Raw genomic sequence first — 24,005 nt, forward strand, 5'->3', positions numbered from 1 at the left:
AAACATGAACACTATATTAATTTCAAAATAAAAATAAGGTACTCTATAAATAGCCAAAATAACCAAAATTTGTTCAGTTGAAAGTCTTTACAAATGCTCAAGAAAAGCATATAAAATTTGAAGCTAATAAAGATTATTACTAGTACATTTATGTTATTAAAACGGCAAAGCTATCGGTGTTTACTTGTAACAGTTTAGTCAATACAAAACGATACATTGTCACATATTCAAGGCATTTTTAGAATAATTTAAAAGAAAGTATATAAAAACAGCAATTACAAAATCCAGAGCCGTCAACCTTACAAACTGCTATAAATAAGAACTGACATATGTTAATTTTAGAGATAAAGATTAATGAGGTAACATACATAAAGTGCTTTGTGCCCTCTGGATAAAGGTGATATGACTAATAACTGTCAAGATCTGAAAGTTGGGAGGGAGGAGGCATTAGAAGGGAGAAATAAGGAAAAACGTACCGTGCAAACATGAGGCCAGTGTTCAAACTGTTGTAAAATTCCTTGATTAAGGTCTTCTTTATATAACTCTTTGTAAAAACGTGGAAGCTTAGATATCCAAATGCCATTGTTATGCTTGTTTAGTATTTCCTTTATGCGGTTTTGAACCTCATCCATTTTATAAGAGTAAGAGGCAGGAGGCGTGACATTTGGTTTTTCAACAGTCTGATTTAAATTATCTTTAAATTAAATAAATGATAGAATTACCAAAATGCGTAACATTTTAGATTATCCCCACTATCTAGTATCTATCTGTGTCTTAGGCTCTGCTCTACTGTGGGAATGTGGTGGCCAAGGGACCTAAAAGTGAGCAGGATTAGGCAAAGCAGCACTGTGACAACCGCTTTTTAAGTTATAACCCTGAAATAACCAGCAGGGTCAAGAGGTACCCATAGAGGGAATCTGGCCTCTTTACTTTGCAAGGATGCATTATAGTTTACTCTAAACATCAAGATAATATTGCTAAGTAAAGAACAATTAAATTTATTATTTAATTAACCATTTTCTACCTGAAACTAAGAAAGATTAAATTTTAGACAATATTGGTATATATGCAATATTGAATTTAAAGCTACAGTCCACAAAGTATAAGAGTAATGCCTTAATAGTAAGGTTGAAGACCACTTTATACAAGGTCAAAAATTGTCCAAGTTTAACAATTATAATTATTTTTCACCTTTATTAATGAAAACAATTTTGCAATATACAGAAGTTCAAAAATTGATACATCTACAATAATCATCCTAGTCTTAGTTTATAAACATTATAAAAGGTTTCTAACCCACAGATAACAATGATTTGTATTTCCCCAATATTAATCATCTATCTTTCACAAGGGTGCATTTATAAAGAGTTGGCTAGCTCTCCTACACATATTTTCTACTTAAAACATAGAAGGCTTGTATGAACATCCTAGAATAATAAAGAAATTTGAGCGATCACTGTAGCTGACAATTCTGGTATTTTAAGAAGTATGAAATTCATTCTAAATCTCTGTAAAACTTCAGTGAAATATACACTATATTAATAAATGACTATCTACAAGCAAAATATATTCATAATTTAATCAGACAATATCTCTGCTGAGATTCTGTAATTTTCATTTCACTAGTATTTTTAATTTGCTGGTAGAGACATATAGTCTGGTTGGGAAATGTTGGCCTCTGAGGATGCCAGTAAGACAAAGGGTGAGCTGTTCCTTGAAGATGCACATATATTGACTCTGCTCTTTCCACCAAAGGGTAAAAAGACCTTGCCTTGCCAAGCATTAGACTGACAGAACAAAAGGGTCCAGGCTGTCCATATTTCCTAGTAAGGGCACAGCTACTTTATTTAAGTTCTTCCTAAATGATGATATAAGACAACAGTGAAAAAAGAAGAGTTTCTCATAATTGGCCAGACCCTCCCTTAATGACAGAGTGTCAGCAGCTAACCCATAGTTGAATCTGCAAATGCATCTGCTATGTGAGGTCACTGGAGTCACCTAAGCATCTTATCTTTTGTTAAAACAAATTAAAGAAGTCATTTAGGCTTCCAGCATGTAGGGAAGGCTGTATGTACATGTGTGTCTTGATCAGCTCTGCCAGGTACACTGTAATCTTCCTAAAACAAGTCCCATTTCTTCTACAGAAAAAGCTTATACTATAATTTAAGCTTCTAAAAGGATACAAAGAAAATGCATATGTAAAAATAATTCTTACAAACAAAAATCATGTCGTTCAATGAACTACTAGAGATGTGTTCCTATGGAAAAAAGAATCTCAACTTAGTTTACTAATCATGAAAGGCAGCAAATCATGTGAAATCACATTTACATTTCATACACTGTATTCACTGATCCAAAAATGCTATGAGCAGGGTGGATCTATGAGCAGGGGATTTACACATTGATTAGAGAAGACAAATTAGGGAGTGGGTCTATTTCTAACTTCCAGAGACTCTGACTTTAGTATGTCTCTTACTGTTTTCTTAATAGGCATTTTTGATTTTATAACCTGAAGAATTATTTGTATGCATATTTAGATGCTTTGTGGTCACTGTACACAGTTTATCAAGTATCAGCTTTTAAGTGGGGGAGTATCTAAAACTCTTTTATACGTTTAAGTCCCATATTTATATACTTTAAATCTAGGGCAGGAGTTTCCCTAAAATGAGGAATCAACTCCCAAGTCTCAGGGGCCTACCCACTAAGGAGTGAAAGGATAAGGAGGGACACAGTGTCTCTGCAGGTCACACTGGAGGTGAAACAGAGTAGGTCTGGGGCGAGAAAGGCCTCAAGCCAGGATGATAATGATGTCCTTGAAGTATTATTTTTTTAAGATTCTTTTAATTCATTATTTAAAGAAATTAAGAAAGTTAAGGAGAAGAGATATATTCCAAGAAGGAGAAGGTGAGAACAAATATCAAAAGCCACCACCAGATATTTCTCTTGCGGCCCTGAGGCTCCAGAAGCCAACATGTACCATGAAGATAATGTTCAGATAACATACCACTCAGTTCCTTAGTACAGGTCCTTGAGAGATGCATCTGAAAAGATGGTGAAAGGGATGTCTTTGGGCTAAACCTAAGGTGTAAAAAAAAAGTAAAATAAATTCAAATAGCAAAGTCTATACAAAATTTTAAACACTACACTTTTCATTTAAAGTCTTCAGGGCAATGAACAACAAAACAAGTCATTAAAATATTTCAAATTCAGAAAAATTAAAATAAAACCTGGTATCATCTTTTATATTTTATATTCAGTCAGAGAAAAGAATGTTAAAAGCTAAATTTCCATTAAGTCTTTGAAAACTTCTTCCAGAACTTAGAAATCGGAATTCTAATTAATTACCTTTAAGGAACTAGCAAAACAGAATAAAGAAAACCACACAAAAAATAAACCATTGAACACAGATAATATTTTGGAATATAGCCAAGAAATGAAGGTCTTAGATAACCAAATATTGACATGCATTTATAAAGTTACAACATTTAAAATCACTGGACAGATGTAGAAGCTTACAAACATTCAATATATCTGAGCACATAATAAAAGTGGCATTTCAAAACAGACAGGGGAAGGTTTGCTCAAATAACTACTCGAAAAAGAAACACAGATCTCTACCCTCAGATCCTTGCCAAAATAATTTTTATATGAATGATATTGGATATATACAGTAAGATTTTTCCAGATATAGGACAAAGAAACCACACATACGTGATTTAAGTTCATATCTATTTCCCTCACTATTAAGTGCCTTACTTATTTGTGTTTCCAGGGCCTGGGGCAGTGCTTGGAACCTGAGAGGAGGAGTGAATGTTATGAGACTAAGTAAGTTATGACAGACTGAGTCAACATGACAACCTGCCCAGCAGTGAGGATGAGACTGTCGTGGGTGATGGCAACACAGCATACGTATCACCAGTTTTTGAATAGTGTGAAATACTCTAAAAATGAGATGATTTGAAATTAAGCACATTTCCCTATAACATAGTTCTAAAAAAAGATTAGATTCTAGGCTACCAATAAAAGCTTATTTGGTATATGCAATTATAATTGCATCGTATTTGTGTATTAATGCATCTGAATAATAATAGAAGATGCCAAAAACATATCTAACTCCTACTTTTGCAGAACTGGTGGGAGAAAGCACTCCTTCCCTCTGCACCAACTCTGAACAATAAACTAGAACCTTCCTCTGCTTTTGAGTCAGCGTCAAGGGCTCTAGTAGAAAGCAAAGGGCTACAAGCAAAGAATGCAGGTACAAACTACAGAAGGACAGCTGTGGTTCAAGCATGGATAGGGCAGGTAGAAAAGAAAAAAGTACACACAGGAAATGAAAGCTCTTCAAAGGAAACTGCAGGAATGCAGGAAAAACAAACATAATAAAGATGACAGAGGTCTAATCAATTTTATTTTATATAAGATTTAGATGTATTCTTTTGTTTCTTTAAAGACAAAGACTTAAACTGGTCCAAATCAAAAAATCCCCAATCTATACATATGCTATTTATTAGAGGCATACCCTGTTTCCCCGAAAATAAGACAGTGTCTTATTTTAAGGTGTGCTCCCAAAGATGCGCTAGGTCTTATTTTCAGGGGACGTCTTATCTTTCCTGTAAGTAGGTCTTATTTTCAGAGGATGTCTTATTTTCGGGAAAACAGGGTATTAATACCTACTGTGTGTCAAACAGTAATGACCAATGATAAGCAAGAGAAACATATCCTACTCTGTGGGACTGTAAGGTATAGTTGAGAAAACAGACTATGGTAAACAGCTACTTGTATGCCTTCAAAGATTCTTGCTTCCTGGTATTCACAGCCTTGTGCAATCCCTTGCCTTTGAGTAACTTGCTTCTAACCAATAAAATGCTTTAAGATTGAGGGGATTACAAATTATTAGATTACAAAAGATTCAAATTTCCAACTTGCTACTAAAATCTCTCCTTTGTTAGCTTTGATGAAGCAAATGGCCACACTGGGAAGGCCCACGTGATAAGCAATGAAAGGCAGTTTTTGGCCAATAGCCAGTTGGAAACTAAGGAAAACCCAAAAGGAACTGTATGTTCAACTGTATGTGCCAACAACCACGTGAGTCAGGGTGGAGGCACATTATTCTCCAGTTGAGCCTTGACTTAAGACATAGCTATGGCTGACACCTTGATTGCAGCTTCATGAGAGCCCTGAAGCAAAGGACCCAGCTTAACCATGTCTGGATTCCTAATCACAGAAACTATGAGTAAGAAATATGTGTTGTGGGCAGTGCCTTGGTTCAAGGAGTAGGGCGTCAGCCCCATATACTGGAGGTAGCGGGTTCAAACCCGGCCCCGGCCAAAAAATTGCAAAAAAAAAAAGAAAGAAAGAAATATGTGTTGTTACTTTGTGAGGTAGAGACAGGAGTATCAGTTGAGGTCAGGAGCCCAAGGTGAGACTGAACAAGAGTGAGACCCCAAATCTACAAAAAATAAAGAATTAGCTGGGCATAGTGGCACACGCCTATAGTCCCGGCTACTTGGAAGGTTGAGGCAGGAAGATCACCTGAGCCCAGGCATTTGAGGTTGCTGTGAGCTAGGCTGACACCACTGCACTCTAGCCAAGGCAACAGAGAAAGACCCTGTCTCAGAAACAAAATAAAATAAGAAATATGTGTTATTGTAAGCTACTAAATTTGTGGTAGTCTGTTAAAAAGCAATAGATAATATGATGATAAAATCTAAATAAAAGAAGAAAATCTACTAAGTGCTATGGTAAGTGTAATAAAAGCACATACAAGAGGTAAAGAGAGGAAGGAGAGAGTAAAGGTTAGTAATATTTCAAAGCAGAAAAGACAGCATTTCAAACCAGAAAGAAAAAAAAGATTTCTCCTCTCATACTATACAATGAAATACATTCTGGTTGAATTAAGGATTTAAATGTAAAAAAAAGAAACCAGAAGGATTCCAGAAGAAAACAGAAGACCTATCACATAATATTGGGGAACTGTTTCTCTTACCACCTAATGCCAGAAGCCATAAAGTAAAAAGATAGATGTAACTATGTAAAACATTAAAGTTTTTATACCCCCCAAATTTTTAAATAAACTGAGGAAATATCCCAACACATTACAGCTAAAGACTCAACATCTTTCATTCATAAATTACTTTTACAAATAGGAAGAAAAGAGCCAATTAAAAAAATTGTGCAAAGGACAAAAACCTATAATTCACATAAGACCTAGATTGGGCTAATAAATACATGACAAAAATATAACTTCCTTAAGAATTAAAATCAAGGAAGTGTAAATTAAAACAGGTACATTTCTTTACTTTCCAAAGTGCAAAGAAAAAAACAGATGCTCAATGTTGTCAGAGATACAAGAAAATAATCACTCTCACTTTCTTCTAGATAGAAGAATACAAATTGGTATAATCTGTTTAGAGCACAATCTAGTAAGAGCCTTAGTGTATACATCCTCTTACTCAGATATTCTATTCCTACCAGTTTATTCCACAGGAACTAGCCAAGAACACATGCAAGAACTGTCCTACAAACATGACCACTGCAGAATTTTTTACAATAACGTAAATCATTTCTTATTCAACAACAGGTGATTGGACAAGGTACTAACCTACTGCTAAAAATAATGATATAAGAAGTTTACTTCATATATGGAAAGTATTCACAATAGATTTCCCTTTAAAATCCATTGTAAAATAGTTATACATAGCATTACCCAACTTGTATTTCTAAAAACTCATATATACATATAAATCAAAAAGATAGATATTTTTGCATATTTTACATTTATGTTTGGACTAGAGGCAAATTTTTCTTTCCTTTTACTTTCCTTGTACTTTATACATTTTCTACACCGTATACATACTATTAAGCTTTGGCTACCATAACAAAGCAACAACTGTAATTTTAGAAAATTCTTTTATATTTAGTAAATGAGTATTAAATGTACAAGGACTCAGAAAACAATAAATTTACATTAATCTACTTTAGCCTAATACTTGAAAGATGCTTTTTCAGTCATGTGCCTATTGTAACTTAAACGATCTGTACTATAATCCATACAAAGGCATTTCAATAGCTGAGACAGGTAGGTATGCAGTTCTAGAAACTGTTGTATAAGACAGTCTACCATACAAAATTTAAAATTCTTAATATGAAATTCAAAATTTGAAAGGTAAATGACAAAAACATACATTAACCCTCAAAACTAAACCCTTACATAAGGCTTTTGCTGTCAATTTTTATTATTTATTTATTTATTTATATTCTTTTATAATTTTCCTATTTTTGTCATGACCTGTTCATGAGACAGTGTTTTTTTTTTATTTAAAAAATTTTTTTAATTAAATCATAGCTGTCTACATTAATGCAATCATGGGGTACCATGTGCTGGTTTTATATACAATTTGAAATATTTTCATAACACTGGTTAACATAGCCTTTCTGGCTTTTTCTTAGTTATTCTGTTAAAAAATCTCGATTCTACATTTAGTAAGTTTCACATGTACCGTTGTAAGATGCACCGTAGGTGTGATACCACCAATTTACCCTTCCTCCACCCATCCTCCCCCTCCCTTCCACTCCCTTTCCCCTTTCCCCATATTCTTAGGCTATTATTGGGTTACAGCTTTTATGAAAGCTATAAATTAGTTTCATAGTAGGGCTGAGTACATTGGATACTTTTTTCCTTTGAGGTACTTTGCTAAGAATAATATGTTCCAGCTCCATCCATGTAAACATGAAAGAGGTAAAGTCTTAATTTTTTGAGACAGTTTCAAGCTATTGCCCTGGGTAGAGTGCTGTGGCATCACAGCTCACAACAACTTCCAACTCCTGGGCTCAAGCTATTCTCCTGCCTCCGCCTCCCAAGTAGCTGGGACTACAGGCGCCCACTACAACGTCCCACTAATTTTTGGTTGCAGCCATCATTGTTATTTGGCGGGCGGCGGCTGGATTCGAACCCACCAGCTCTGGTGTATGTGGCTGGCACCTTAGCCGCTTGAGCCACAGGCACCGAGCCATTGTTGACAATTTTTAAACTTTTTACTCTGAAATACAGATTCATGAGAAATTATAAAAAATGTACATAGAGGTCTCACATACCCTTCGCCCATTCTCCCGCAGTGGTAAAACCTTATATAGATTATCAAAACCAACTAGCATAGGTACAATTTAGAGGTCATTCAGATTTTACCAGTTTTGTATGCACTTGTATACAAAGTGCCACTATTTGTTTATTCACCTACTTAAGGACATTTGAGTTATTTCCAGTTTTTGGCTAATATGAATAAAGTTACTATGAACATTTATATACAGGTTTTTACATGAACTTAAGTTTTCATTTCTCTGGGATACATGCCCAGAAGTGCAACTGCTAGGACACACTGCGGTTGCATATCTAGTTTTTTATTAATTAACAAGTAAAAATTATATATATTTATCATATGTAACACAATGGATTGACATGTGTATGTTGTGAAATGGCTAAATCAAGCTATTTAACATATGCAGTCCTGCACATATTTTATCTGGTGAGAACGCTTAAAAGCTACTCTTTTAGCAATTTTTCAAGTATACAACATATTAACTACAGTCACCACGATGTGAATCAATTGAACTTATTTCTCCTATCTAACTGAAAACTTGTTTCCTTTGACTAATGACTCTGCAATCTCCTCAACCCCTCAGCCTTCGGTAACCACATTTTTTTTTTTGTGAATCTGACTTTTTTAGATTCCACATGAGATCAAGCTGTCTTTCTGTGCCTGGCTTATTTCATTTAGCATAATGTCCTCTAGGTTCATCCACACTGCTAGAAATGATAAGAGTTTTCTTTTTAAAGGCTGAATACCAAGTAATCCATTGTGATATAATTTCACATTTTCTTTCTTTATCCATCCATTGATAGACACTTAGGTTGATTCCAGGGCTTCGGTGTTGTGAATGATGCTGCACTGAACATGGAATGCAGATCTCTCTTCAACATACTGATTTCAGATCTTTTGGATATATATTCAGGAGTAGGGTTGCTGGATCATATGGTAGGATCTACTTTTAATTGTTTGAGAAAATTCTCCATAATGGCTGTACTAATTTACATTCCTGCCCACAGTATAACAGAGTTCCCTTGTTTCCATATCCTTGCCAGCACTTAACTATCTTTTTTTGATAGTAGCCATCTCACTGGATGTGAGGCATTGTGGTATTAATGTGCATTTCCCTGATGACTAGTAATGTTGAGAAGCTTTTCATACAACTGTTGGATGTATGCATGCCTTCTTCTTCTTTTTTTTTTTTTTTTTTTGTAGAGACAGGGTCTCACTTTGCCCTTGGTAGAGTGCTGTGGCGTCACACAGCTCACAGCAACCTCCAACTCCTGGGCTTAGGCTGCATGTCTTCTTTTGAGAAATGTCCTTTGCACATTTTTTAATTGGGTTATTTCCTTGATACTGAGATGAATTCTTTACATTATTTTGGATATTAATTCCTTGTCAGATATTCACAGCTATTTTCTCCCATTCCGTAACTTGTCTCTTCATGCTGTGTAGAAGCTTTTTAGTTTGATGTAATCCCATTTGACTATTTTTGCTTTTGTTGCCTATGCTTTTGGGGTCATATCCAAAAAAAAAAAAATCAATGTTCAGACCAATGTCATGGAGCTTTTCCTCTACATTTTCTTTTAGAAGTTTTATAGTTTCAGGTCTTGTGTTTAAGTCTTTAATTCATTTTGAGTTGATTTTTGTATATGGTGTGAGATGAGGGTCTAATTTCATTCTTCTGTACGTGTATATCCAGTTTTCCCAAAATTATTTCTTGAAGAGACTGTCCTTTCCCCATTGTGTGCTCTTGGCATCTTTATCAAAAATCAATAGACTGTAAGTGTGTGTATTCATTTCTGGGCTCTCTATTTTGTTCCATTTGTCTATGTATCTGTTTTTATGCCAGTACCATGCTGTTTTGATTAATATAGCTTTGTAGAAGATTTTGAAATCAAGTAGTGTGATGCCTCTGGCTTTGCTCTTTTGTGTTTAAGATTGCTTTGGCTATTCAGAGTCTTTTGTGGTTCCATACAAATTTCAGAATTTTTTCTATTTTTATGAAAAATGTCATTGAAATTTTCATAGAAAATGCATTGAATCTATAGACTGCTTTGGGTAGTATGAACATTTTTAACAATATTAATCTTTTGCTTAGCTTTTTAAAAAAAAATCCTAAACACTTTTCTACTGTGGCTGTACTCTTTTACATTTCGAACAGCAACATATGAGTGATACTTTCTTTGCATCCTGGCAAGCATGTGGCATTACCACTTTTTTTTTATTTTAGCTATTCTGATAGGTACATTACAATGATATTTTACTGCAGTTCTGATTTGCAGTTCCCTAATGGCTAATCATATGAAACATCTATTCATGTGTTTTTAAAGTAACTGTATGTTAGGGCTTAAGTCAGCCATTTTATTATTTGTTTTCTGTTCACTCTGTTTCTCATTCCTCTATTTTTCTTTGCTTGCATTCTTATAGGTTAATCATTTTTGAGAATTTCATCCTGAATGATAATATTTATAATGCTTTTTGGTATGTCACTTTGTATAGTTTTCTTTTTGATTGCTCTAATATTATAATATACATGTCATTTATCACATTTTATTAGTATCAATGTTTTATCACTTCACGTGAAGTATAGAAGCCTTACTTCCATTTATGTCTCTTTGCCGTCCCCACTTTATAAATAAAATTGTTTTAAGTTCTTCCTCTACATATATAAAGCACCTCGTATGATGGTTTGTTGTTGTTGTTGTTGTTGTTTTTTTGCTTCCAACAATATTAAAGAAACTCGTGAGGATAATCTATTATATGCACATTTGTTTTTATCCATTCTGTTCTTTCCTTTCTGAAGTTTCAAGTCATCTTATTATTTCTTTTCTGTTGAGAGAACTTCCTTTAACCACTCTTTAAGAGGAGGTCTACAAATGACAAGTTTTCTTAGTTTTCTCTCATCTAAGAATGACTTTATTTCCCTATCATTCCTGAAGGATATTTTTGCTGGATATAGCATTTGCAGTTGGCAAGGCTTTCTTTGACCCTAGAAAAATGTCAGACTATTTCCTCCCTCCATGGTTCCTTCATGGTTGCAGATGAGAAATTTGCTGTCATAAAACTAGTGTTACCCCATAGGTGACACATCATTTTCTCTAGCTGTTTCTAAGATTATTTTTATCTTTAGTTTGCAGAAGTTTAATTATGAGGCCTCTTGGACTAGGTTTCTCTGGACTCATCCTGTTTGGGGTTAGGTTAGCTTCTTGAATCTGTAGGTTTGTGTCCTTGGATCAATTTCAGAAGTTTTCATCATCAAGCTCTTCCAGCCCCACTCCCACTCTTTTTCTTCTTCTAGTAACAGAATTTTTAGATCTTTTATTTACTCTTGTTCAGACTGGGTAGTTTCTATTGTTCTATCTTCAAGTTTACTGACCATTTCCTCATTCCGCCGAGTCCATCCAATGCATTTTAAAAATTCTGGCTATTGTTTTTTCTAGTACTATAGTTTCTATTTGGTTCTTTTTTGTATGTTCTGTTTCTTTGGTAAATTTTCTGTTTTTACATTTGTTTCAAAAGTATTTATAATTGCTCACTGATAGCTGGTTTAAAATCCTTGTCAGATAATTACAGCATCTGATTCATCCTGGTGTTGGTGTCTATTAACTGTCTTTTCTCATTCAAGTTGTTTTCTGGATTCTTAGTATAGGATATACATATATTTTTTAATTGTATCCTAGGCTTTATGGCCATATGTGAGGCTCTTATTTAAATTTCTTATTTTGGCACTCAGTTACTCTGTTCAGGTTTAGCATGTAGGCCCTGGTCCACTTTTGTAGGCTGTAGTCCCAGTGACGATTTAGTTTTCAAAGCCCTTCCAGTGCTGTCTTGGTCTGTTATATTTACCTGTTACTGGTGAGGCTCCTGCTTGATCTCTTTTAGGGCTGCCAAAGGGACGGAATCCATTTCCCCAAGCCTGCTACTGAAGGTGTGTGGTATAATAGGATGCAGGTCAGAGAGTGCTACCTACCTTGGGCCCACTATTAGGGCTGCTTAGTATTGGTGGGACCCTCACTCAATCCCTGCTGATGCTGCAGGGACAGGTGGCACTTATCTAGGCTGTCTAGTGTCACTAGGTGAGGGATAGGAGACACCAGAGAGATTATTCCCATGGGTCCACCATCCGGGATGCCTGTTTTGCTGTCATTTTATAGATTCAATAAGATACATGTTCTTAAATGTAGGCACATGACCACAGGAGGCTATGGTATCCTGGTCATATACTGGACCTAATTACCCTTTGGGTCAAGAGCCAAGTTTTAACTATGTATTTTCTAGACCTTATCAAAATTATAGTAACTATAAATAACATTTAGGTTTAGGTTTAAGATTACTTTATAAAAAACAAAGAATTTTTAATAAAGTAATCCTAAAATATTTTTATAATGATATACATTCTGATCTTGGTCACAGTAACATAAACCCTAAATGTACATCATTCTAAAAATATTTTAGGATTACTTTATAAAAAATACCAAAATATAAAAAATATTAGTATCTTTTCTACCTAACTTTAAAAAATTAATTCTTCTAGTTAATTTTTAATTATTCTAAATTTCTAAATATTCTAGTTATCTGGAGTAAAAGTTCCTAGGGGAAAAATTATCTTTTACACAAAAATGGAATTTTTGAACACTGGTTTAAAGACATAGGATACAAAATTTGCTTTGAAAAAACACAAATCAGAATTTGATACTCATGCATCTTTATCAGGGATCAGCAAATTTTTTTCTGTAAAGGGTCCAACAGTACATTTTATGTTTTGCAGGCCATCCAGTCTGCAAAAGCAGCCATAGGCAATATACAAACAAAACCATATGGCCATGTTCAGTAAAACTTAATTTACAAAAACAGGCAATGAGCCTGATTTGGCCCATGGACTGTAGCTCGCTAATCTCTGAGCTGCCTTACAAAACCGTAAAATTTAGAACCATAAAGGAATTTGAGATCATTTAGTTCAGCATTTTCATTAGACAAATGAGAAAACTACAGACTCAAAAAATGAAATAATTTATTTTATCTGGCTAGTGAATGACAGTACTCAAATTAAGACTTTTAGATTGTCTTGTTACTGTCAGTCCAGGATTCTGATTCACTGATGTCTGATGCTACTGTATAATTTATAGACATGGTTACTAGAGCACAGTGGCATGCATAACTTGATAAAATTTTACTTAAGCTTATAAAATTATTTATAAGAAACTGTTTTCTGAAAAAGTTTATACTGAAATGCCATCTTAGAACAACTTACAAGAACTTTTAAAATGCATTTTACAAGAAGAGACCACCAACTATGCAGAAAAAATACAGAATGGAGATACATTTAGAGAATGATACTTAGGCAGCCAGGCAAAGTGGACTTACTAGTCATGATGCATTTCTCTATTACATGTGAACTTACATTAGCTAACATAAAAAATATTTCTTTCTTAAAATGAACATTTTTAACATTTATTATCCTAGGTTCACCAAACTTTTTAGTCAGACAAAGCCCAAATACCTGTTGTTGGTGGACATGGTCACATGCCTCTGCACTGGAACGTCTCTGAATACTTCATTTCCAAGAGTTGTGTGTAATGTATAAGGTGGCATTTCAGTATCAGACTTAATTCCAAGAGAGTTTCCTTTGTCTCTTAACAATGGTGGATTCGTTTTTTTGTTGATAGAAAAATCTGAAGCAAATCCTGGTTGTCTGAGGGTTGCTTTTGGTTTTCCTATGAAGTAAGGCATATATAACGGAATCAATTAACTTCCTAAAACCCTAGTTTCATCATGTCACTCCTTCAATCAGATGTTTTCTATAGGTGTCTATTTTTAGAATGGCCTCTAAGAATATAAGGAGGTTGCCACTGGAGGGTTGGTCAGTAGGGTAAGAATAGATTGATGAGTATTTAGTAGATGATATTCTTCATCCACAAGATTAACCAGTAACTTTCCTTCTTTCTACTCACCACATCATTTAGAGGGCCAGCCACTTCATGTTCCTACAAATGCAGTGTACTCAGCCATATCTCAGTCCTTCCATCTCTTCTCCATCAATCCAAATTCTACCTATCCTTGGAGGTCTAGGCTTAAATTTCCCCTTTGTCATGAAGTCCTCCATTGCCATTTTCATCCATAATGATATCTCCCTTGCCTAACATACTAATTGTGGCATTTAGTTACCTACTTTTTTGTATTATCATTAAACTATTTCATGAGAATTTAGTTTTAGAACTGATTATAAGCTCCTTAAAAGAAGTGTTCTGCTGAACACTGGCTAAGTTGTCTATAACACTTTTATGTACTATATAATTCGTATTTTTCTGAAAACAGGGATTTTATACTAAAAGACATGATTTGTTAAGGAAGGCACTGAGTTATAGGTTCTTGGTTTATCCAACATTCTGGACAAAAATAGCCTAAAAGAATAAAACCACACACTGCCATAACAAGCTTAATTAAAAAGTGCGGCTCCTGTGGCTCAAGGAGTAGGGCGCCGGTCCCATATGCTGGAGGTGGTGGGTTCAAACCCAGCCCCGGCCAAAAAAAAAAAAAAAAATCTGTTCCAAGTTATTTCACACTGTAACTTACTCCAATTATCATGCTCACTTAATAATTTCAAACAGAAATGCTAGCTTTAAGATTTTTCTCCTCACATATGAACATTAACAGATATAGGTGTTGTCATAAATACAAGCAATATTTCCATATTCCTTATAACAGTGTATTCATGGACAGGCTTTACATTTTTAGTATGTGAAAAGCCCCTACCTTCTAGAAAAAATGGCATGGTTTTCTTCACTCTCATTTGACAATTAACTTGCCGCCCAGTTTTCCTTTTAGAACTCCTCTGACGAGCCACAAGCTGCGCAATTCTTGCAGTTTCTGTGCAGGCGATGGCATAGCAAGTAACCTATTCATGGGAGGCAGAGTAAAAGCACAAAAATTTTTCAGATTCCAGTTGCCCAAAGGCCAATTCTTTTTTTTTTTTTTTCCCTTTTTTTTTTTTTTACTTTTTTTTTGTAGAGACCGAGTCTCACTGTACTGCCCTCAGGTAGAGTGCCGTGGCGTCACACAGCTCACAGCAACCTCTTAACTCTTGGGCTTACGCGATTCTCTTGCCTCAGCCTCCCGAGCAGCTGGGACTACAGGCGCCCGCCACAACGCCCGGCTATTTTTGGTTGCAGTTCGGCCGGGGCTGGGTTTGAACCCACCACCCTCAGCATATGGGGCTGGCGCCCTACTCACTGAGCCACAGGCGCCGCCCCCAAAGGCCAATTCTTAAAAGTGGATCTTAGTGAACACCTGCATCCCAAATCAAGTTGTATGCAAATATTTATGTTTTCCTCTCCTAAATGTTAGAAAACTATATTTTCTACAAGAGAATCAAGCATAATCTAGTATAATGAATAATCTTTTCTCAAATTGAAAACCCATTTATTCCTTAAATAGGTATTTATAGGGCATCTACAGTGTACAAAGTACCATGGGGTTAATAAATGAACAAAAAAGAAACTTATTTTATCCCCATTTTATACACATGAAAGCAGAGGTTCAGGAAAGTTAAGCAACCTTCCAAGTCTCACAGTAAGGCTATTAGCACTCTGAGTCCAAAGTATGCATTTAAGACTACTACAGTGTGTTACTTCTCCCAGACAACTAAATCTTAGTCTTGCCCCTGCATTTTCTTCCTTCGTTTTTTTTTTTTTTTAGACAGAGTCTCACTTTGTTACCCTGGGTAGAGTGCTGTGGCATCAATTGCTCACAGCAACCTCAAACTCTTGGGCTCAAGCAATCCTTTTGCCTCAGCCTCTTAAGTAGCTGGGACTATAGGCACCTGCCACAATACCCTGCTATTTTTTAGAGACCAGGTCTCACTCTTGCTCAGGACCGGTCTAGAACTCAGTGAGCTCAAGCCATCCACCCAGCTTAGCCTCCCAGAGTGCTAACATTACAGGCGTGAGTCACCATGCCTGGCCTAAAATCTCAGTATTTGCATCTGTAAAACAGGGGTGATTTAGAGCTGATGTTTGCAAATTACATTCACTAGAGCTATAGCATTCCATGGAAAGGTTTCAGGGGCTGCCACCACAGGAGTATGAAAGCAAGATCTCCGGACCTTCGACTCCTCTTTAAAATATGTAGTCCAGCAGCTCACCTTTTTATATTTAAAAAAACTGATATGAGGGCGGCGCCTGTGGCTCAGTCGGTAAGGCGCCGGCCCCATATACCAAGGGTGGTGGGTTCAAACCCGGCCCCCGCCAAACTGCAACCAAAAAATAGCCGGGCGTTGTGGCGGGCGCCTGTAGTCCCAGCTACTCGGGAGGCTGAGGCAAGAGAATGGCTTAAGCCCAGGAGTTGGAGGTTGCTGTGAGCTGTGTGAGGCCACGGCACTCTACCGAGGGTAATAAAGTGAGACTCTGTCTCTACAAAAAAACAAACAAAAAAAAAAAACTGATATGATATATAGGGTATTATTAAAAAGATCTAAAGTATACAGACTATTGGGACTAGATGATCTCTACAGACCTGTTAAGTTTTTAAGACTTTGACTCTAAGCTGAAATCAAAAAGAGGAACATAATGAAGCTTTATACTATAAGCCAAAATATGTTCCTCATCTTTAGCTAATTATTTCTGTTCTTGAGAACATATATTTCAAGGATATCAAAGTAAAAAAAAGGCTATCTACCCCCATATACACAAAGGGCATGTTTTATTAGTCAAAACATGGAAACATTTAAAATGTCCAAAATAGGGGGCCAAAGAGTTCAGCAAATTATAGTATAGTAACTACATGAAGCATTAGTAAGTTACTAATTCATTCAGATATTTGATCATTCATGTATTCGACATAGATTTATTAAATGCCAACTATTAGGAATGAAAAAAATTGTCCCTCATCCTTGAAAAGCTTATGAAGGAAAAAGAGAGAGGCAAAGAAACTAAACAGATAACACGACATCAAGTGTTGTAACAGATGTGTTACAGTAGACAGAAAGGAGGGCTTAAGTCTGTTTCAGAGGATCAAGGACACACTCTTGCAAGCCCTCTTATTAACATAATAATTAATTTATATCTTCTTCTTATAAACATTATTACAGATAAGACAAACTTCCCCTTGGACTGTTCTGATCCTGGCTCCCTTTTCCTCTTCTACCCATTGCCTCCTCCCTCCTCCACCCCCAACACAAGAACCATTATGACAAGTTTTGGTGAAACACACTCCAGACTTGTTTTATGTATTTACATGTGTAGAAACCTACCCAGAAAACTATGGTTTTGGGGGTAGGGGTCGTGAGTTTTCTCGTCTGTCTTTGGGGTAGTGGTCTGTCCACCTGTGCCATGCTTTTTGATGAGTAGGTACCAGGAAGTGAAGCTGATGGGTCACTGTGGTACTGCAATAATCTAGCTGCTATCACCAAATGGCCCCTGCTATCTATAAACTGTTTTCTAGAGAAGATGATGGATTTAAGATGGTAGAATAATATGATCATGTTGTTGCAAAGGAGAAGGAAGGGACAGGAGAGAAAAGAGAACTGCAAGGAAGCCCCTGCACCAATCAAAAGTGATGAATGATCAACTAGGAACTGAGTTAGGTCCAGGTGGCAGGAATCGACACATGGGCAAATGATGAAAATCTAAAACTGCCTGGTAGATTTGATGATCAAGAGGTCATTACCAACTTTGGCAAAAACAGTGTAGCAATTTATAATGAGCAGGTATGACGTTTGGGCAATTAAGGTCTTCAGTAGAGCTGCTTTGTTTAGATGTTGAAACTGGGTAAAGTTTTTTATTTAGTATGGTTAAAATTGTTACAATGAAAAGAGTTTGAAGGGGGAAAACAGAAGACATCAGAATCTAGACTTGTGCTTCTGATGCTATTCTCTTCATTTCTATCAATCTCAAACCACTTAAGCAGTACTTTTCACTTTGACTTCCATCACAGCATGAGGTTGGAAGTGCCAGACAGGCAATTATGAATTGGTTTGATTCTTGTGACGTGCACAATTACCTTCTTACCTCTCCAGATCTACTAGTCTCTATTCTGACAACTGCTGGCACACTTCTCAGATAGGCTTCTAGTGTAGGGTAACCTAGTTGTTTGAAGGGGATCCAGTCTCCAGTCAATGATCTGTACTCTCCTTGTAGCCGAGGTAACGCTATTCCATTCTTATGAGACTGCAGAACAGCTCGTAGCATCTTTGAAACCAGATCCGCTTCCAACATCTTTGCCTATAAGAACACAGCAGAAGGTTACTATAGTATGGCTCATTAATCTGTGAATTCAAATAGTTTTTTAGAGCTGAGACTTAAATATTCATAAAATATTACTGACTACTTTCTGTGCAATTACAATACCGGGTAATAACTGCCATGGTAAAGAAAAGTATAGAATACTATGAGAAAGCAGGGAAAAATCAGAAAGGCATAAAGACAAGTTGGGCAGAGATCAGGAAATGTTTCCCAGATGAGGGGAAGTCTGAATGGAGTCCTGAAGGGCAAGATGGAATTGACCAGGCAAGGAGGAAAAGGGTGCGCTGAAGGACTGGGAAGAGGTATCAGCCCAAGGAATGGAACAGAATATGTTAGGGCACAGAGGTGAGAGAGAAGTACAAGATGTGTTGCAAGAATTCTAGGCAGTTAAGTGGCTGGACATGATTAAACAAAGACTCCAAGCCGAGGGCTGAGAGGCTGGGAGAAGTTGGGGGGACAGCCACTGAGACTACTACATTGTGCTAACTACATGTGCATTTCTGCCAAAAATAATGTGGGCCTCAGGGGGATTTGCAATAGGAGAACAAAATCATCACCTCTGTATTTCAGAAAGATTCAGTGATGGGGAAGACAAATTGGAAGGCAAAAAAAATTAGCAAGTTGTAAGAATACTTGGAAATGTGGAGAACCTGAAAACAGACCCTGAAGAATAAACAAAAAAAATCAATTTGATAGGTAATTAGGGGTGGAATCAACAGGAACTGGTTAACTAGTTTGGATGATGATGAAGGTTTCCATGTTTCTAGCTTAAAAGCACTGTCAGTAGTAATGACCCACACCGAGGTGGGGTAGGGACAGGTTTACAAGACAGATTCATTGTGGACATGTAGAAGTTGGGATGCTTATAGAACAGCTTTGTAGATACATTCACTAGGAAATGAGATTAGAGGTCTAAACTAGTTACAGATTTGTTGGCCTTTGGCATATATGTGGTATTTGATTTGTAGGTGGTCAAAAATAATGTTAAGGATGAACCTCTGTGAAAGGGTGTCTTTAAAAAGAATCTGATATGAGGAAAATTGATGTCCTAGTACACGGCGGGTGGTGGGGAAATGGGGGGGGAAGAAGGGAGGAAGGTGGGGAGGTCACGGTGTGTGACACACCTCTTAGGGGCCAAACACAATTGTAAGAGAGAATTTACCTAACAAATGTAATCAGTGTAACCTGGTTATGTGTACCCTGAAAGAATCAATAATAATAATAATAATAATAATAATAATAATAATAATAATAGAATAATCTATAGAAGGCTGAACAAAAGGGACCAGAAAGAAGAGAAAGAGTCATATAAACAAAAGGAGGGAAAAAAATCAAGAAGAATGGTATATTCAAAAGTTGTCACATGCAGCGGATAGGTGAAGTGAAAGAAGAAATGAAAACTGAATTTGGATACCTTGGAAATCAGTGGGGATCTTGGCTAAAGATTTTAATAGGTCAGTAACATACATTTTTCAAGGAGATTAACCACTCATATTTTCTTTAGACTTATATCTAGTTGTAGCTTCTGGAAGGAAAAACAGAATGAAGATATATTCAGAGAATAAGAATCAAGCATCTTGGCTTACCCTTTTATTAAAGGAAAGAGGAAGACACACCAGGCATAATGTGTGTTAATTCCCCTTCAACAGTGCTGTCCAACAGAACTTTCTGTGATGATAGAAATGTTTTATATTTGCCCTGTTCATACGTGGCTTTGAACACTTTGTGGCCAGGATGACTGAGGAATTAAAATTTTAATTTAACTTAAATTAAACGTGATCACTGGCTGCCATACTGGACAGCAGAGAATTCTAGATAAACAGCCTTTTTCTTTCTCTGGCATAGAAAACAGAGAGGAAGAAAAGCATACACTTCTACTGATTTATTCATCTGTACCTTTCCAAAGGGAAACAAATGTCAGCTTACTTGTGGATGCTCTTAATTATAAATTTGGTACTCAAATGACTGCAAGGTTTAGACAGCAAATGAGAAAGTACAGTCACGTACCACATAACAATGTTTTGGTTAATGACAGGCTGCGTATAAGACAGAGGTCTCATAAGGGTATAATGGAGCTTGAAAATTGCTATAGCCAAGTAATGTCTTGATGTTCCTGACCCTGTGTAAGCCTTGGCTGTATTTGTGTCTTAGTTTTTAATAAAAAAAAAAAGTTTAGAAAGTTAAAAAAAAAAAAAAACCTTAAAAGTAGAAAAACTTTTAAAAAGAAAATATTTTACACAGATGTACATGTGTTTGTGTTTTAAGCTAAGTGTTATTACAAAGGAGCAAAAACATTAAAAAATTAAAAAGCTTACAAAGTAAAAGTTACAGTAAGCTAAGATTAACCTATTATTGAAGAAAGAAAAACTGTCTTATAAATTTAGTACATATAGTCAGCTGGATGTGGTGGCTCATGCCTATAATTTCAGCACTTTTGGAGGCTGAGGTGGGAGGATTATTTGAAGACAGAAGTTCAAGACTAGGGTGGGGAACATAGCAAGATCTCAAGTCTACAGAAAATAAAATTAGCCAGTTGTGGTGGAGTGCACCAATAATCGCAGGTACCTGGGAGGCTGAGACAGGAGGATCGCCTACGCCTGGAATTCAAGGCCATACTGAGCTATGATTATGCCACTGTACTCTAGCCGAGGCAACAGAGTGAGACTCCATCTCTTAAAAACAACATTTAGTGTAATCTAAGTGTTCACTGTTTCATAAAGTCTACAACACTGTATGTCCTAGGCCTTCACATTCACTCACCTCTCACTGACTCATCCAGAGCAACTTCTAGTCCTATAAGCTCCATTCATGGTAAGTACCCTACATAGGTGGACCATTTTTAATTTTATATATGGTATTTTACTACACCTTTTCTATGTTTAGATATGTTTAGATATACAAATACTTACCATTGTGTTACAGTTACCTACAACATTCAGTATAGCAACATGCTGTACAGTTTGTACTCTAGAAGCACTAGTCTGTACCATATAGCCTAGGTGTGTAGTAGGCTATCCCATCCTGCTTTGGGTAAGTACACTCTATGATATTTGCACAACAAAATTGCCTAATGACACATTTCTCAGAACATATCCCTCTTATACAGTGGCACATGACTGTATTCATTATGTACTTTCCGCTACTAAACATTACTCTTTTCAAATTGTCACTACCAGGACCAACAACTTTTAATTAATGCTACAAAAGACATATAGTAGGTCTATATTCTTATTCTTTCTACAGATAATAGATACATAAATACATATATTATGTTTATAATATATATTAACATAACATATATACATATTTATATATAGTCAGCATCGCTGAACAATAGGGATATGTTCTGAGAAATTCATAAGGCATTTTAGTCATATGAACATCAGGGAGTGCACTTACACAAACTTTAGATATTACAGCCTTCTACACACCGAAGCAATATGGTATGGCCTATTACTCCAAAGCAACAAACCTTTCCAGCATGTTACTGTACTGAGTATTGTAGGCAACTATAACACAATGGTTAAGTATTGGTGAATCTAAACATAGAAAGGTATGGAAAAATGTTATTACAATCTCCGGAGATAATCACCATATATGTGGTCCATTGTTGACTGAAATGTCATTATGTAGTACATGGCTACATATTAAAATATTCATTTAAGTATACATTACATAAAATTGACTCATTTTATGTTGTGTTTCTTGAGTTCTGAAAAATATATACACCCATTTAATTATCACCACAATCAGGATATAGACATTTCTAACACATCCCAACATTCCCTCATGTAGGGTGCATGATATATATAAAAGTAAAATGTACAATAGTACAAAGAATAAGAGAGAGGAACTGGAATACCCTGTTGGAAGGTTCTTATACGATATATGAAGTAGTATAATATTATTTGAAGATAGACTATAATAAAGACATATTTTTGAAATTTATGGAACCACTAAAATCTTTTTAAAACTAATAAGCCAGTAGTAAAGGCAAAAATGGAATAACACTCAGAAAGCAGAATAAGAAAAATTAAGAAAACAATGAACAAATAGGGAAGACAGAAAACAACTAGCAAAATGGTAATTTTAAAGGCAACCATACCAGTAATTACATTAAATGTAAATAATTGAAATATCCCAATAAAATGATAGAGATTGACAGAATGAATACTAAAGCAAGATGTGTCTGTGTACTACCTATAGGAAATCTACTTTAAATCCAAGTACATACATAAAGTTAAAAGTTGACCAGCCTGAGCAAGAGAGAGACTCCCAACTCTACAAGAAACAGAAAATTAGCCAAGAGTGCTGATGTATGCTTGTAATCCTAAGTGATTCAGGAGGCTGAAGCAAAAGAATCGTTTGGGCCCAGGAATTTAAGGCTGAAATGAGCTATGATGATGCCACTGCACTCTAGCCTGGATGACAGAGTTAGATCCTGCCTCAAAAATAAATAAATATCGTGGGGTTGCAAACTAATACAGCCTTTTTGGAGAGAAGTATGGAGAATCCTCAAAGATTTAGACCTTCCATTTGACCCTGTAATCCCATTACTAGGTATCTACCCAGAAGAACAAAAATCATTTTACCACAAAGACATTTGCACTAAAATGTTTATTGTGGCTCAATTTATAACTTCCAAGTCATGGAAGCAATCTAAGTACCCATCAAGCTCACAAATGGATCAACAAACTGTGGTATATGTATACCATGGAATATTATTCAGCCATTAAAAAAGATGGAGACTTTACATCTTTTACATTTACCCGGATGGAGCTGAAATACATTCTTCTGGGTAAATTATCTCAAGAATGGAAACATAAATATCCAATGTACTCCAAACTAGTATGAAATCAATATAAAAATGATTACACATTCAAAAAACAATGAAACAATATTATAGTCCAGTTCAAGGATAGAAGGAAGCAGGAGGGGGTGGGGGGAACAGATGGCAGAAGGAGGGAGGGCGTGAGGCGGGATGTCACCTAATGTGCACATTGTGAGGGTGCATAACATGCCCCCCTGGAGGAGGGGCTCTTCTACAAACAGAACTTTACCCTGGAAGGAAGAACAATGTAACCTAAAAATTGTACCCTCATATTAAGTTCAATAAAAATAAATTAAAAATAAATAATATATAGGTTAAAAGTAAAAAGATAGAAAAATATATGCTATGCAAATATCATGATAATATTAATATCAGAACAAGGAATATACCAGAGACAAAGAGGGACATTACCTAATTATGAAGGAGTTAATTCATCAGGAAAATATAACAATCCTAAGACTGCCTACATTAAACATAAGAGCTTCAAAGAATACAAATCTGATAGCTGAAAGAACAAATTTACTATTATGATTGGACATGTCAACTGATAGAACCAGTAGGCAAAAAATTGGTAAGAATATACAGGGGCAAAACAAAATTATCAACCAAACTGACCTAATTGATATTGACAGAATACTTCAACAAGAAAGAATATACACTTTTTTTAAGAACACGTAAACATTCTGGGACTTAAACAATATTCAACCAATTTAAAATAACTGACATTACACAAAGAGTATTCTGTGACCAAAATAAAATTAGATTAGGTCAGCTCACCACCCATATCTCAGTGGTTAGGGTGCCAGCTACATGGGGCTGGTGAGTTCAAACCCAGCCCAGGCCTGCTAA

The 24,005-nt window shown here is 35.8% G+C and overlaps 1 protein-coding gene across 3 annotated transcripts in view; it reads right to left on the minus strand.

Annotated features, from left to right (window-relative positions):
* The window catches only part of TDRD7 (tudor domain containing 7), a 91,360-nt gene that overhangs the window by 49,437 nt on the left and 17,918 nt on the right, over positions 1-24,005 (minus strand). For all 3 annotated transcript variants that reach the window (XM_053568207.1, XM_053568213.1, XM_053568223.1), the window contains 5 exons: positions 18,092-18,304; positions 14,841-14,982; positions 13,588-13,801; positions 3,005-3,078; positions 477-694 (listed from right to left, as the gene is read on the minus strand). In XM_053568207.1, the coding sequence (XP_053424182.1) occupies positions 477-694; positions 3,005-3,078; positions 13,588-13,801; positions 14,841-14,982; positions 18,092-18,298 (855 nt within the window). In that variant the 5' untranslated portion in view covers positions 18,299-18,304. The remainder of the gene's footprint in view (positions 1-476; positions 695-3,004; positions 3,079-13,587; positions 13,802-14,840; positions 14,983-18,091; positions 18,305-24,005) is intronic.

This window comes from Nycticebus coucang, chromosome 2 (assembly GCF_027406575.1).
Source record: "Nycticebus coucang isolate mNycCou1 chromosome 2, mNycCou1.pri, whole genome shotgun sequence".
Lineage (NCBI taxonomy): Eukaryota > Metazoa > Chordata > Mammalia > Primates > Lorisidae > Nycticebus > Nycticebus coucang.